The sequence below is a fragment of the Hypomesus nipponensis genome, chromosome 4 (assembly GCF_054491055.1).
Source record: "Hypomesus nipponensis isolate SF chromosome 4, ASM5449105v1, whole genome shotgun sequence".
Classification (NCBI taxonomy): domain Eukaryota; kingdom Metazoa; phylum Chordata; class Actinopteri; order Osmeriformes; family Osmeridae; genus Hypomesus; species Hypomesus nipponensis.
The window spans coordinates 5938799-5955584 of NC_140364.1; the positions used below are offsets into that span (position 1 = coordinate 5938799).

The 16786-nt window shown below is 41.3% G+C and overlaps 1 protein-coding gene across 1 annotated transcript; it reads right to left on the reverse strand.

Annotated features, from left to right (window-relative positions):
* Window positions 1–5769: 5769 nt before the first annotated feature.
* Window positions 5770–8422, reverse strand: LOC146295204 (gonadotropin-releasing hormone II receptor-like). Its single transcript, XM_084695422.1, has 3 exons — window positions 7871–8422; window positions 6472–6673; window positions 5770–6197 (listed from the first exon to the last, which is right to left on the reverse strand). Exons 1-3 carry the CDS (start codon window positions 8411–8413, stop codon window positions 5770–5772), a joined length of 1173 nt encoding a protein of 390 aa, XP_084551548.1. The 5' UTR covers window positions 8414–8422.
* Between the last annotated feature and the right edge of the window lie 8364 nt (window positions 8423–16786).

A 16786-nucleotide genomic window follows, 5' to 3' on the forward strand; every position in this document is an offset into this window, starting at 1 on the left:
TTGTTATCAGTTTGTCGACTTTGCGCAGGCACCTCAGGACTTCAGTGTTTCTGCAGGATCAGTTGAACAGATATGCTTCATGGTTATAAGATGATGCATCTGAAATGCGTGTATGGGATACACATTATATCAGGCAGTTTCTTCACCTGATATAATGTGTACCCCCTCCCCTTACATGCAAAGGGTCTGTCCTGCCATCATGTGTGCTATTTTCTGTGTTCTTTTGGTCACAATAAACAACCTGAGCCCTGGCCTACTGACAACTAATTATGAGATATTTTCTTGTTATTACGAGATCAGGATCTCGTTGTTACGAGATATTTTCTCGTTATTACAAGATAAGGTGTCAATTCCGTAGAAGACATCATAGTGCAACTTGTGGTTATTTATAGTGTCTGGTGCCAGGGACGAAAGTAAATTTTACAACATGAAAGCTGAAATGTGTGTTTTGATGATTATCTATCATCATCTTATCGAACAAGTGGTATCACTGACATGATTAGTGATAGAGAGAATTTTATCCTGGAAATGAATGTTCCTCAGGCCTGAGCAGCATTTGATGAGTTTAAGAGAGTGGCTTGAGGAATTCCAAGAATACATACTTCACTTCATACGGAATCCGGACTAAATTGAACACAAATAAATGGAAGTCACGCTCCATGTGCAATGAGCCATGCCTTCCCATATTTCCTTTCACATTTGCATCTCTGAAGCAGGTTCTCCAACGAGGCTCCTATACTGAAATGTTTAAATGGAAATGTATTGACACAGCTCTCAACTCACAGGACTCCAGATGTCCATAGACGCCTTTACTTTCTTTCTTAATAAAAATGTGTAAAATATTGCAGTTTCAAAACAAAGCAGTTTCACAATATTTGAGGTGCGATTGTCTGACCAAATCAAAACATATTGATGCCCCAAGGGAACCAACTTAATTGTTACAATTCTTCTTTTCACTTCCAGACCATTAACATTAAGATGTTTATTTATTTATTTGTATTTCTTGTAGTAAATAGATCAATCCGCAAACACATGCATTTGTTTTGAGATTACCAGCAATTGTACCACCTGCAACGTAGTTGAAGTTCCCTCAGGGCTTTGAATTGACCTTTTGGAGTTGTGGTGTATACATTATATCATTATAATTAGCGCTAGGTTTCCAGTTAATTTGATATCAGATGGCTGAGCGGTGAGGGAGTTGGGCTAGTAATCAGAAGGTTGCTGGATCGATTCCCCGCTGTGCAAAATGACGTGGTGTCCTTGGGCAAGGCAATTCACCCCACTTTCCTCAGGGGAATGTCCTTGTACTTACTGTAAGTCGCTCTGGTTAAGAGTGTCTGCTAAATGACTGAATGTAAATATAAGAGTGTCACCAAGACAGCATTGGTTTATCAAGACATCGAGAGTCAAACATCAATTGATGTTAGCCAGAGCAAGGACCTGACAAGGAAAATTGCTGCCTGTTTCATGAACAGAAAGGCAGCAATTTCCCTTGTCAGGTTTGAGACTTTCTACAGACATTACGTATTTAGACTCAAGTCTAATCAGAATATAATATAGTTTAGTGGTCATGCTTGAATTACACCTTTACTCTAAGGGTGATAAAATCACCATGGTAATAGCAAGGGGGCAGGTAGACAGGTCAGCTCTAATTGACTGGCTTAAAGTCCAGGCATAGCGCTGACCGTTATGTGGTTTCTGAGCCAACACAGTGCCACACGGTCAGACATCCGCTCACTGCAGAGATAACGAGTTCAAGGAAGTTTACTGAGGAATCCCACCTCGAGGTGAAGTCGTGTGAGAAGCCCCCACCATTACCAGCATAAAAAGAAGATTAGGGCTAGACACTTGACAGCACGCAGAATGACACCAAGCAAACTATAACAATATTGCTCTTAGAACGCTCCTAAGAAGCTCTTAGCGTTAAGAGCTTCTCAACGAATCTGGGAAATGTGGCCATTTACAGTATATGTGAAATGTGAGAGCTGAAAATCATCTGTGTCTGATTTGGTACTTTTGCTGTTTTCAAGAAACAGATGTTCTGCTTAAAACAACATACCTGTTGCAATATGTAGAAAATCAATCAAATGTATGGTTTACTCTTTTGGTTTACATGAAATGAATTCCCTGAGCCAACTCTTTGTCTCAATCTTCTCGCTCACTTTGTTGGAATTATGGTTTCAGAGGGTGGCAACTGCTGGAAGGAAAGTGAAGGCGAGTGCAAATTGGGTGTGTTACAGTCCTCCCTGGTGGTAGGTGACTAGGGTGGACGGGAGGAATGCAAGAGCCCGGTGTATGGAGCAAGTAGGGAGGATGCTTACACAAAAAAAATGCTCCACTGCTACAGACAATCTAAGCAAACACATTCTCCATCACCCACGAGACCACAGAACACATTTAAAGAGAAGCGGGGAAAACTTTTGTCCGGTCATTAACCTTACCCTAACCTAACCCTATCTCAACAACACAAACAGACAATGATGACAGGACCATGACAACGAACCAGGGGAGGAATGGAGCAGAGGAGCAAGCTCACACGCCTGGGAAAGACAAGCGCACACCGCACACACCTGAAAGAGACAAGCGGAGGCACCTGGGAGAGACAAGCAGAAACACCTGGGAGAGACAAGCAGAAACACCTGGGAGAGACAAGCGGACACACCCGGGAGAGACAAGCGGACGCACCTGGGAGAGACAACACACAAAACACCCAAAACAGAGAACACAGGAAACAACCAATTACTAGGCTCAAAAGGACAGAGGACTTAATAGAGTGTCCGTGATCTGAGAGCTTCTCGAAAAGACATAACGAATTCTTGAAGTTGGCAGCCCTGTAGTGCAGGGTATTGATTTACCTCAGCCCCTCTGTATTGTTCATGAAGTAAGTTATTAAAAGACAAGAATAGTGAAGTTTTGAGTACCAATAGAAACCATGGAAACAGGTCAGATCAGGCCAAACGAGTTTAAAGAGATACATTCTCAAAGCAGGCAAACAGTATGCAACACCACACACTCAGCAGTAAGAAAGCTATAGTGAAAAATGAAAATTCACAGTGGTCAGTAATGATAAACTCAGGACAATAAATAATATGAATTAAAAAAAATATAAATATATCTCTTCTGACTGCAATAGGAGAACATTTGTATCGGTCTTCCTTTGCCAGCCCTTATACTCAAAGTGACTGTACAATTTCAAAGGAGTGAAAACCTGCCCACTCTGGTCTGCAACAGAACAAGTCTTAGCTAATAACATTAAATATACTGGGGTATTTATGTACACACAACACCAAACTAGACACAGGTGCTGACAATGATTTTAATACTCCAGAGAGGTGGAGAGCGAGCAGCTTGCAGCTCAAGCAGAGAACCTCGGCATGATGCGTATGCAGAGGGAGGTTGATGATGAGACTACAGCTTAGTCATTACCGACAAGACACAGGTGAATAAGAAGGTAGAAGCTAGAGGAGCGTGGGAGAGAGACAAGATGCACCACAGACACACAGCATGACAAGGAAACACCAGGGAACAGAACTGTTGGGCAGCACATCACATTATCAACTGATGTCAGTTGATAATGATGTCGACCGAAGGTGAGGCCTTCCCCTTTAGGACAATAGGGTATTAAGTGCATACATAAATGATGTATGCCTTCACAGACACACCCTGTGGCCTCAAATGGCACACTTCTTCATTTGACTTGTTGTGTTGACAGGGTGGGACAGCGCCGACAAACGCTGATTTAAAGAGAGTTGGTTTTGCTGCTTCTGTGTTTTGAAAATGCCTGTGCATTGTTTTGTGAGTGTGGGCCTTTCTTTATGACTGTGGAGACTCTTAGATGATGAGCTGCCTCCTGCCATGCCAGGTTTATTAAGCTAAGTAGCAACAATGAGCTCTGTTTGACGTGTCAACGTGGGATACTAACTATTGTGTTGCATGAATCATTCGACAAAACCTATCACCTTCTCCAGGGTGACAGCCGTCATAAACATGCAAACTCAGTCTATTCTTGAATCCAATAATTGGATTGTGATGTATTTCCTTACCTAAGGGCAAGGGTGCAGGTCTGCATCAACCAGCGTGAGTGAGGGGTAAACTGCTGTTACAACTGCCTCGGCTATAGGTCCTTCCACACAATTAAATTCACATACGCAGAAAGACACACAGCCATACAAGGAAAGTCTAGTGGTCTCTGTACATTTACAGTTAAACTGCCTCCTGTGATCTAAAAACCAAAAAAACGTCTGCATCCTCGGTGCCTCCCGACAAATGAAGTAATATTCAGGATCTCTCTTATTATAATAGAGCATCTGGTGTTTTTCCTTTTGATTTCAACACTGATGGTTCAATGAGGGCAAAAGACAACATTTGGTGTCGGGTACACACCAACATACATTTACAGGACATATAAATATTTGCACCACAAAATCCACTTGTGTTATCGTACAATATAGACATTAAATGGCTGTCACATGTTAGAGGGATGGTAATAACCTGCTGGCTGGCAGAATCAAGCCTTGCTATGAACACCAGATAAGTGAAAAACCATTGTACAATGTTCTTGCTGAACCTTGACAATAACATTGTGCATAGCATAATCATAATGAGCTATATGTTTCAGATACAATAAACACAGACAGGCAAAGGTTAAATGAGATCACTGCATCCTTTGTCGCTCATATATTGTGCAGGTTATCACCGAGAGTCAAAAGAAAATGAAAGAAAGGCTTGGACTGAGTGGTCTGTCTAGGACACACTCATTGCAACTATCTCTCTCTACCAGGATTCTGTCTGGGAACATTCATGCTTGTTGACAAATGTACCAAATGGGGAATGACTGTCTGCCTGTCGTTTTGTTTTGGCTTGTTGCTCGCTAAATAATCAAGGAAAGTTTTACATTCTAGTCCATCCAAAAAGTCCTAAAATGTTCCTTTGTTGGTACACATTAACAAGTTAAGTGAGTTAAACTACCTCAACGACCTGACAACTTTTGTCTGATGTTTCTAACCTAATTTCTAGACTAACTGGAAAACTACAATATTCCTAATAAATATAATAATACTACTAATATATACAAGAATCCCTAATTGTTGTGTTTTTATACAATGTTATCTTCTATCCATCTTATTTATAAAGGGGTTTTTCTGCCATGCACATAATACTAATTGGAATTTCAAGATAAAGTATTTCAATCAGAATTGTAATCTTCATTCCAGGACATTTTAGTTATGAATATTCTAACAATTTGGAACAGGGCAAAATCCAAAGCTCAACACAGTACTACAGGCTACCAGGGGCGTTTCTACATGGGGGCCTACAGGGGTCAGTGCCCCTGTCAAAATGTCCCTGGCCCCCCCTGTGGCCCCCCTGAGCTGACTGAATAACATATATATATTTTTTTTTTACACGTTTTTCTTCTTCTAGTTGTTTTTCTTTGTCCCAGTAAATAAAAAGGTTAGAAAAATATATCAAAGTATTGAGAAAGCTGAGGAGCTGGAAGAGGGAGCCAGAGCATTTTGTATGATTTTTATGTAAAGTAAATGCAAGTATTTAATGTTTAAATATCATTTGTTTCAGTTTTTTATGTGCCCCTCGGATTAAACACTGGCCCCCTCTTGGCCCCCTTAGTAAAATTAGTCTAGAACCGCCACTGCAGGCTACAATGTAAAATCTTTCGGATTATCAAAAGTCCACAAAACTCTAAGGCAATGTGACATTTACAGTAGGGTAGTTTGGTGAGTTTCATAGTCTATAGTCCGTATCTGGTAGTATTTACCCTAGGTTCCCACTTGGATGGTCAACACTGGGGTTGTCAGACGATTCTGCTTCTACTTCCGCACTGGGCCTGCCCCTGCTACCCGAGAGATGATCCATGGACCTTGGCGAGGCGTTGTCATGTCGGCGGCCGCAGCAACACGCAACCACATCAGCCAGATCCGCCCGGAAGGAAGGTGTGTAGAAGCTGTAGATGACCGGGTCGCAGCACGTGTTGAGGTTGCCGAAGACAAAGAGAATGTGGTGGACGTACTCCGGCATGTTCCGGAGAATGCGTGGTTGGAACCAATACCAAATCCCCAAGACATAGTAGGGTGTCCAGCAGACCACGAAGGAGGCGACAATCACTATTGTCATCTTCAGGGTTTTCATGCGAGCCTTGGGGATCAAGTCTGTACCGCTTCGTCTTAGGCATGATTCACCACCTGGAGAGACACAAGACGAGGTAGATGGTACAGTGTCTTCGAAAGAGTTTTTGCAAATGGCCACTGTCCAATTATAGTTTCAGTAATTCCGACGTGGTATTTGTTTGGTTTCTATTTGTTTTATGAATTTTTATCAGGAATAAACTTGTGGTTGGGATTAAGATGGCCACATTGAGAAATTTTGTAGACTACAATTTTTGAAGCCCAGAATTAAGGTATTTGTGAATGTTAAGTTGTGAATGTGTTAAGGGTAAAAGTCTAAGACGGCACACACCTTTGCTCTTATGCATCTGCCGATTGATCTCGATGAGGATGTGGGTGTAGCAGAAACTCATGACAAGCAGCGGGAAAACGTAGAGTGTCACAAAATGGAACATGTTGTAGGCTGTCTCCTGCCAACGGTGCTGGAAGCTTCCATGCGTCACACACTGAGTGAAGTCTACTCCCTCAACTTTGATAGCCCTGAAGATGAACAGCTTGACATGGAGAAGGAAGAAGGGACAGGATCGCTCCGGTGTTAGAAAGACACTTTTTTCACAGAGACACACACAGACTACACCCTCTTAAATCTGAAATCTGTAGCAACATTTGATTGTCACAAAAATAGTATGCATTATGTACCGTACGAGAAACACATGCATTTGCTCCTACGCAATGCATTTCCACCACCCACAAAGTTGATCTAAGTCATGTTGTGACATGTTGTGGCCGGATAGTTTGTTCTGCCACCCACGAGGGACATTGTAACAGGACAGATGGTGGTGAGGACTTCAGACGTATCGATCCCCACAATTCACCACCTACTTCTCTTTCCAGTCTGGCATCTCCCATCCCTTTTCCCCTCATACGATTTAGTAGTCCGCCTCGTGTCCTTCTCTGTTTTCCCACCCACGGCCCAAGTGGCCATGCATTTCTCTCCTCGTTTAGAAAATATACTTTAAAGTGGATCCTCTGGAAGCCAGCCATGTTGTATCTCCCTGTACATTAGGGGGATTGGATCTGAGATCAAATGCTTCCCTCTTTAGCTCTCTAACCTTTTGGGATGCAATACTTAGGCAGTCAGCCATGAAGAGACTGAAAGGTATTTTCTGTAAGTGTGGTTCAGAGGCCCCGCAACCCTGAACTAGAATCATCAGTGCATACTTTCAATAACAAATGTACCTACAAGAGCATCAAAGCCATCTTTTCCTGTTGGATTTCTCCTCCGTCTGCTTCTTTCTGTACACTCTTCTGTAATAAACCCTTTTCCCCTCCTTTTTTTCTTTCTTTCTTTCTTTCTTTCTTTCTTTCTTTTCTTCTCTCTCTCTCCCTCTCCTTTTTTCTGGCATTTTCTTTTCCCCTCCACTCTTTGCTGAAGTGTACCTCTCAGCATGAGATTGAGTGGATCTGTCAAACCAGCCTTTCTAAATCTGAGATGTCATTCAAGTCAAGTGACAGTACTGAGGAATAACAACTTTGAGAGCTTGTCTTTTCTCTAAATGCATTGGGCAGTTCGACAGTATTCTCCTATCAGCCTCTTTCACCTGCACGTGTTCTCACATCTAAGGCAGAGTGAGCCCAAGCAATCATGTGGCATGTGAAAAAGATCCGTGATAATCTGTGATTACTGAAATGTTTGAATCCCGACAGTAGCTCCCGACAGTAGCTGCTACGGAATGATAACCCAAACCCACCTGTGGTGAGGCTAGGAGGAAGCTGAGGACCCACGCCACCAGCAGCATCCTCTTGTTCCTGCGCCCAGAGTCGAGCGCATCCAGCGGGTGCAAGATGGCGTGATGGCGGTCCAGACTGACCACCACCAGTATAAAGGTGGCAGAGTGCATGGCAAAGAGCTTGAGGAAACACATGAGCTTGCACATAATATCCCCGGCGTACCACTGCACGGTGATGTTCCAGATGGCGTCCAGGGGCATCACCACAAAGGTCATCACCAGGTCGGCCGAGGCCAGGCTGCCGATCAGCGGCCGAAGGTGGGCCGCGAGACGGCGCCCTCTCCCGCAGGTGACGCTGATGAGCACGGAGAGGTTGCTGATGGCGGCGAAGACAAACAGCACCAGGGTGGCCGCGACCCGGAACTGGGCGGCGACCGTGAAGGTGGGGGCCTCCCAGTCCAGAGGAGGTGGGAGGGAGGAGGAATTACTAAAGGACGCCAAGAAGGTGTTGTTTTCTGGTGGGGGTGTTGGGTTCGCCCACACAATAGACACATTTCCCTCCATCCTGTGGAACAAAAGGTGTGGCAGGGACAACAGAAATTACAACACTAATCAGTGATGGAGAGCACTAATAGCGGGTTGAGTATGATTTATGAGAGCTTGCAGGCAGGCACGTTTGCGAAGTGGTTGGAAAACACTTGCACTCTGGAATGCAATATGTGGTCCATAATCGGCAGGTCCTTCCAGGTCAGCTGGAGAAGATCCCCTTTAGCATCTCACCTCTAACTGCAAGAGTCCCACAGGGATCTGTGCTACGACCAAATCCCAACTTTTTTTTATATTGGTTTGTTAGTCGTACATCTGTTCTTGAACGTCCTACTACAACTTAAAACAGACTCCAGACCGGACTGAGCTGTTCTTCATCCCTGCCAGATCCTCACCAGTACTAGAGCTCTCTATCACTCTTGACGGATACACGGTGGCAGCCTTTCATCTGCAAGAAACCTAGATGACATCCTACATGACATCCTCGATGACAATTTGGGTTTCCAGAGGCACATTGGTGCCCATGTCTCTCGGTCCTTGTCAGTATATCCGATGCAACATCAGGAGGATCCGTCTGTTTCTGTCTGAGGACTACACTCTGCAGCGGGTCCAGGCCACAGCACTGTCATCTCGACTGATGTAAATCCCTTCTCGCAGTCTTATCAGCCTGTGCTATTCGTCGGTATAGAACAGTATTCTGAGTGCTGAGATGAGAATTGACACCCACTCGGTAGGGCAAACACGTGAGTTGTTTACACGTGCGAGACCCAGGAAACCTACGATACGCCATCCGTTCTGTCGCTTTTAATATGAGACTGTTCACTCAGACTTAGGAGAGAACCACTAGGGTACATTTAGTCATTTAGGGTATGAGCTAGAGGGAATATTGGTTACATTGTTGTATTCCAGTCATGCCTGCAGGTATTTATATGGTTCAAATATTTTTCCACGGTAACTGCAACTACAAAATTGCATAAAGTTATCCTGTATGATTGTTTTTGGAGACCATGTGAACAGATGGATTTCACTTACACAGTAAAAAACATTAACGGTAACATACCAAGCTTTAGTATTCCTGAAAGATAATGCATTTACCTGACATACATCTTTCTCAAAAACAGAGCTGGGTCCCTATGCAATTTGTAGTATGAATGTGCAGTTCATGGAAGTTACATACAGCCTCAGTAGACTTGTGAATGCACTATAAATGTTTAGTACCAAGGCATTTCAATGTGTAAATCAAAGCTGTTATTTGAACACAATTCATACCCAGCAACAGTGTGTGATGTATACTGTATAAATACCGTATGTAAGCAGATGGTCAAAGCTCCATGTCATATGTTCATTTGACTACATGACACCACATGGTTACCATGGTTTCTGTTGGCTTAGAGACAATGCAATGAATTCATGAGCGTTCACCGGATAAGGATGTCATTTACGTATCAACGACCATAGAGATTGATCTTGAAGTGATAACCTGTACTGTAAGGACTGACTGAAGACATTTGGTTGAAGTAAAGCTACATTGCCTTCATATAAATCACAAGAAGCAGAAAATGCATAGGAGTATTGTGAAACAGTGCTGAAACACTGAAAACATTTATTTGATACTGAGTATGACATCAATCAGCTAGTGATAAGAATATCCCTAAACTATCCCTAAACTATCCCTACTATTATCTATTGGACATATTGGAAACATTTGGATATTTTTAGATTTTAGGATAAAATACCCTGTGGGTTTTCTGCCACTAAAAAAAGATTAACAGATCCTTGAGACTACTTTGAGCCAAATTAACCTTTTAAATTTTCACCCATTGCCCATTTTATGAATGGGCAGCAGGGCTGCATTAGCTCCCCCCTCCATATTTCTTCTCTGTGCAGAACAGAAATTATAGTTTACATGACAGGTGTCATGCGGACCTGGCTAATGTCTGGGTCTGTCAGATCCAGTCTTCGAGACATGTTAGATTTAAAGAAAAGGGCCAGGTTTCCCAGATTTCTAGGAGCGTTTTAAGAGCGTTCTAGAGCGTTCTTAGAACGCTACTAAGAAGCTCTTAGCGTTAAGAGAATCTGTCAAACCCGGCCAAGGATGGATTTGCCAAACTGCTACTATTCCACATGTGTACTTCTAAGACCTTCACTGCAGGTACACCGACTGACTCAATAGGGTGAAGGAGCTGTTCAAAATAATGAGCTTTTCAGCCACCTGCATGATTTTGCTTGTGTCTGCCCTTGATTGACAGTAGCTGTGCAGCAATGAGGAATGTTCCAGAATGATCCAGGACATATCTCTGACAGTCGCACTGTGTCGGTGTCACTTCACCCCCATGTCTTGTTTCTTGTTTCCTGCACCTAAGCCTCAGAGCTGAAGCTCATCTGCAATCAGCTGCTGCCCTCCACCCTCTGAGATCTCTCATTCAGGGCCTGCATGATGAAAAGAGCTCAAGGGATATATATGTTCTGTCCAATCTCCAGCACAGATAACAAGAATAGTTTTGAAGGAATAAATTGTAGACAAGATGCATTGTTCATTGTACATGACCTGTTATGGAAAGATAAAATGTCTTGTTTTTGATTACCTTGGTGGACAGTAAATGTCTGACTTCAATTTCACTGAATCCAAATTTTAGTCGACAGAAATATCACCTATCTCGGATTTTTATGTGTCGATATCCTGATGAAACAAACAATAAATGTGTCACTTATGTGGCTGGTGCTGTTCATTTGTAAGCTACTTGAAAGTATAACTATTATGTGCATATATGAATCATCCATTGGCTCTTCCTTTATTCAAGCAACTATTGCTATAATTAAGCCCTAATTCACTTTAAAAGTGCTCCATATTGCTTCAGATATCACACCTGTTTCAATCAAACCCATCGTTTTGAAACAATACATTTGATGTTTTTTTTTACAGTTTGTCATTTAGTTTGCACTCTGTATAGCAGAACTGAGGGAACTGTTTAGGCGCAGATACACTGTTTGTATTTTACAGTATTTTACAGAATTTTACTGCTCAATCAAACACCACTTCGGCCAATAGCTGCAAATCAAATAGCTGCACATGTGGGATAGGACATTTTTGTCTCCTCTTTCTGATTTTTATAATCATATGACGTATGCTTTCCGAACACCATCTCTGCTCCTCGAAGAAAACCTTTTCCATGTATGGAAAGTTTATGTTACTATTCTATTCAAGATCGTGTTGTCTCAAACAGAATCAACTTAAAGTTATCACCCTTCTTCATCCGTTTTAGTGTTTGGAATAGAACATTACGAGTAGAAGATGAACCCTTTCTTTTATACAGGTTCTAAGTATACATGCATTTAGGGTAAGAGGTTAATAGATTACCTTAGAAAAACATTGGTTGATCAACATCAATCCGTTTTTTCCAAGTGCCCACCATACCAACAAGTCATCTCCTTCATACTTAGAAGTGTGATTTTCAGATCAGTATTGGTGCAGTGGTTTCCTTACCTGGTGGAGGCTTTTGTTTCTGTAGAAATGGGATCCAAATCCACAAATGTGGGAAGAAAGGAATAAAATCCAAAAAACGATGTGTTTGTCCTTGCTGTTCGCACCGTTTAGAAACAGATTTGATTAGGTTTGAAGTTTAATTGGTTATTATTCTTGGTTGTAACACTCCACAACGCAGGGTAGCCGAGTCAAATCCTTACGTTCATCGCATCCATAAGAAGAAGCGCAGGTAGTTAAATAGTTCCAATCATTCCATCACTGCATGAGAGAACCTTTATGCAAAATATTCTTCAGAGAATTATCAGTTTACAAAATCGATTAAAGGTTGTGGGAACCGTGTGTAACACTGACTTGAAGAAGCAAAAACCTATCTGCCGGCAGGAACTGGGAGCTGTCCGAACACTTGGTGCTGACCGGTCACTTTCTATCTTCCATAATCATAACTCCGACCCGGACTTGAGTGTTTTTTATGAAACATGAGGTTGCTAATCACTTCATATTAGAAATGAGATCCAAGACTAGGTTTATTTTAGATTGATATCATTATTAATATTGATGATTTATATCATATAGCATATGGCTATCTGCGGATTTTTTTCTGAGATATGCTATTTAATATGTATTCCGTCTTGTTTTCTTTCAACGGTTGCCCACATTTCTGTTCCCAAGTCTGCACTGCCAGAACACCTATGACACTTCTGTATATATGTATGTGTGTGTGTTCCCAGTGTCGCCGTTTCCTGCACGCGTGCATGCGTGTGTCAGTTATGATATGTTTCTTTATCTGACATCTCAGAATTTTTTTACGGAAATGTCATGCATGAAAAAAAATATCTCAGTCCCTTAATAACGCCTTGCATGACTGTATTAAGAAGCAGTATGAGAAGGAAGACATTCCAAATTGAGAACATTGAGAGTATTTGACTGTTCAGCCGCCAAAGAAAGAGCACTCAAATATATTCATTTGAAGGCATATGTACCACTATTACAAAAAACCGTAAATGTTCAGGAAGTGGTTGCTACCTAAAAACAAATTTAAGAGAGAGAAAGAGAGCAACAGGGATAAGAAGAAAGAAATATTCTAGTCTCATTTGAATTACACTGATTTCTTTCATGTCTTGTCTGCTCTTTGTGGGTCAGACATGTTCTGAGGTGGAGTGATCATGAAACGTGACCCTCACACGCTCACCACTCACACTGATTGGTGAACTAGGATGTGGCTTGAACACAATAGGTTGATTACTGGTGAGAAATTAGGTCCACCGTAATAAGCCCTAAACCCTAGGATGAGGGGTCACCCCTGAAAATCTATAGTAAAGTGCATGGAATCAAAGCTTCTGTTATTTAGTCGAGGACTTAAAAAATATAAAAACGGAACTACTTAGCAGTTTAGGCAATTTGGTCTTAAACGTTTCCTTCACCCTGTCCATTTGGTCTTCTAACAAGACCATTAAATAGGGAGTCAGGTGGCTGAACGGTGAGGGAATCGGGCTGGTAATCAATTCCCGGCCGAGCCAAATGACGTTGTGTCCTTCGGCAAGGCACTTCACCCTACTTGCCTCGGGGGGAATGTCCCTGTACTTACTATAAGTCGCTCTAGATAAGAGCGTCTGCTAAATGACTAAAAATGTAAATGATTGTCAGTGCTGGTCTACCAAAAAGTATCTTGTATTTTTCTCAATTTAATTTAATGATGTTTGTATGTGCTAATCTAATCTAATTGATAACACTGATCCTTGTTTGAGATGTATATGTCCTTCATGTCTGCTCCAATGCCTACATATACATTGTGGATGAAATAGGAGTACATCAAAAGACAATGCTGCCCCCTTCTGTGAATACTGCTTAAGTGCAACAAAAATGGTATGTGTAACCTGTCTTGCATTGCTTGCATTTTAGTAAACTTCATGGAGTAAAATCGTTTTCCTCGGCTGTGTAATTACTGTGACACTATTATAGTCATAGTGTGGTAACAATTTCAGATACTGTGATTCAAGCAACAACACCAATCTTCTGATATCCATACATTCTACCTTCCATTGTGTTTATGTGTATACTCACACATACAGCACACAGTGTATGAACAATGATTCACCTTCTGCCCATCAACACATTTCTTGAGTTTGTATGTCCAGGATGGGTCTGTGTGAAATTCCCTCAAGACAGGTTATGTAACAATCATAAACAAATAATGTGTGCGTGCACTCTCTTGTTTACATAACTTCAGCTTTGTGTGTTAGACTACACATAGATACACACAGATGTCCTACAATCATAGAGTTTAATCCCAGATTTCAGGCTCAAAGACATGTTCAAACATTTGCATCTGAATGAAAGCAACATCAATGGACATTTCCTTTTCAGATCAAGGAACCAATTGAGGATGTTACAATGACAAAAACAAATCTTAAACCAATGAACATATTCAGCCTTAACATTTTAGAGCATTTGTGTGACAGATTGCTCAACTAGAGTGCCTATGACAGAGAAGGTTTCAATCTTGCTAAAAATCATAATTTACAAAGCAAACTCTGCTTGTGAGACATAAACTCTTGTTGTTGTGTTCCACATCTTGACATACCAAGATGGAGGGCACGGCAACGGATACTACTGAATACAGATGAAATAATCTCAATGGAAACATCAGCAATAACCACAGGGAATTTATGTAGAGTGATGCAGTGTTGAAACATTGCCAACAGAGGGAGGTCTCCTGTCTCCTACAGCCTCATGTTTTAGAGTACCAGAATACCTCATGTCTCAGAGCACCAAAACCTGTAGTGCAAAATAAACAGCAAGGTTAGACAATATGTGGCAAAGCATTTAGCACACATTATATTGTACCAAAACTTTTTTATTGCAAATGAATACTGTAGGGACTTTAGGGGCTTTCAAGTCAATTAACTCAGTTATGATGCAAACTTTGTCAAATGTGGATACAATTCTTGCTGAAAGTACACAGTTCTGGAGTCTGTAATGGCTGTTTGTATGTTATTTATGTCTTTCACATTCTTAGTGTGTGTCTATCAATTTGACTGTCTGTGACACCTCTAGATTAATGTTTTTTATTTATTTTTTATTTTTTTTACATCTGACAGTCTTAGTAAAGTGAATACTTTATCCTTATTTTCTAGTCTGGGTTTTTAATCAGGCGTTAAACCACATAATCTACTTAGAGTCAGTATTTAATGTGGCCCAATGTTGACACACCCATGGTAAGGGGGCAGGATTAACTATCACATTTAGGCAACATTAATGAACTGTTTTTGTCAAAGACTGGACCAAGGCATCTGAAACCAACATCCACCCTCACATAAATCTCTGTTCTTTCTACCGTACTGTAGGTCAATAGGAGGCTAATGTCGGATTAGGGCAAACATCACATCCAATTGTGGTTTAAAAACATATCTAGGTGATAGTAGGATTAAGCAGTATAATTTGTATAGTAAGCATTCCGGTTACAGCTCCTTCAAATCCAGTCTCTTAAAACTTTGATTAGGAGAAAAGTGATTCAATGTTAAAAAATACTTTTCTGTAAAGAGATGGATGATCTGACAGAGGGACTATGTAACTGTCTGATATGATGTGAGGTCAGTCTTTGCACACAGTGTTTATAATTAGGATTTTGAGATGTGAGAGACCTGGAGAATGTGTCAATAAAGAGCTTCAAAGAAAGGTTATGCCATGCAAATTATATTCAAAAGTCCTAGGAGGGTCAATAAGACTTTCTGTGATACATGTTGTTTTGCTAATTAATTCAAGGGAATATAATATGTGTTACTTAACAAACTACAATACAATACATCAGGTTGAGAATCACAGTATGTTGCTTGGATACACTCCATTAGCAGATCTGTGTCCTGTTACAGAGTTCAAGTACCCCTTTTTCAAAACCTATAATCCCCAACGTCATGTGACTGAGAGCTTTGGCGCCAATATGACATTTCCTTTGATATTGGGTCAGAAGGTCAAATAGATGCCCCGTGTAAATCTGGTGTAACTTTCCACCCTAAGTAGAAATGCTAATATGACATGAATGAACTGCTGAACAGTTGAGTGGAGAAGTACCTTTTGGTTTCTCTCAAACCCACTTCTATGCTACACATCAAAATGGCCAACCATTTGAGAAAATGTAGGATTAGCGTGGACATTGCATGTGAAACGGACCTCTAATCTATCTAATACATAAATCCTGTCAGCATTCCACACAGCGGAAAATCCCTGGTCACAGTACAGTATAGTAAGTCTCACAGCAGCTTCAAGGTACAGGAAGAGAAGAGTTTATTTTGACATAGGACATGTAACATTTAACATTTTTTTTTTAACATAGTAACATTTTTCTAAAGGTGCTGAATTTCTGAGATATTCACAAGGCATGTGTACCACTTTAGAGTTGTTATTTAAGAATGAAATTCTAACACACAAAAAGAGAGAGAGAGAGAGACAGAGAGATGGAGAAAAAGAGACAGAAAAAGAAAGGCTATCTAAATGACACCACTGGCTCAAGCAGGGTGCATTACTGAGGCGCAGAGATTAAATAATAAATGAGAGCATACATTATAGTGCAATATGTTCCCTCTACACGATGAACTGACATGATGTGGTGTGTGTTATTAAACCTTGATGCCATGGTTATTAAGATGTTACCACGTGGTTTCGTGTTTTTCTGTGCTCCCTTATGCAGCTGATGTATCACTGCAGTACTGCACAATGCTGCGCCCATCCAGATACCTTCACTGTTTGTTGTTGATCCCATGCTCAGTGCCCATCTCCAGAGGAATGATTTAGGTCCAATGCCCTCAAAGGAACCCTTTCTATTCTCACGCTTAATGCTTGCAACAGGAGTTCCTTCCTCATCACAAAATACAGACAAAATCTATGTCTGCTTGTTGTTGTGTGTCTCTTAG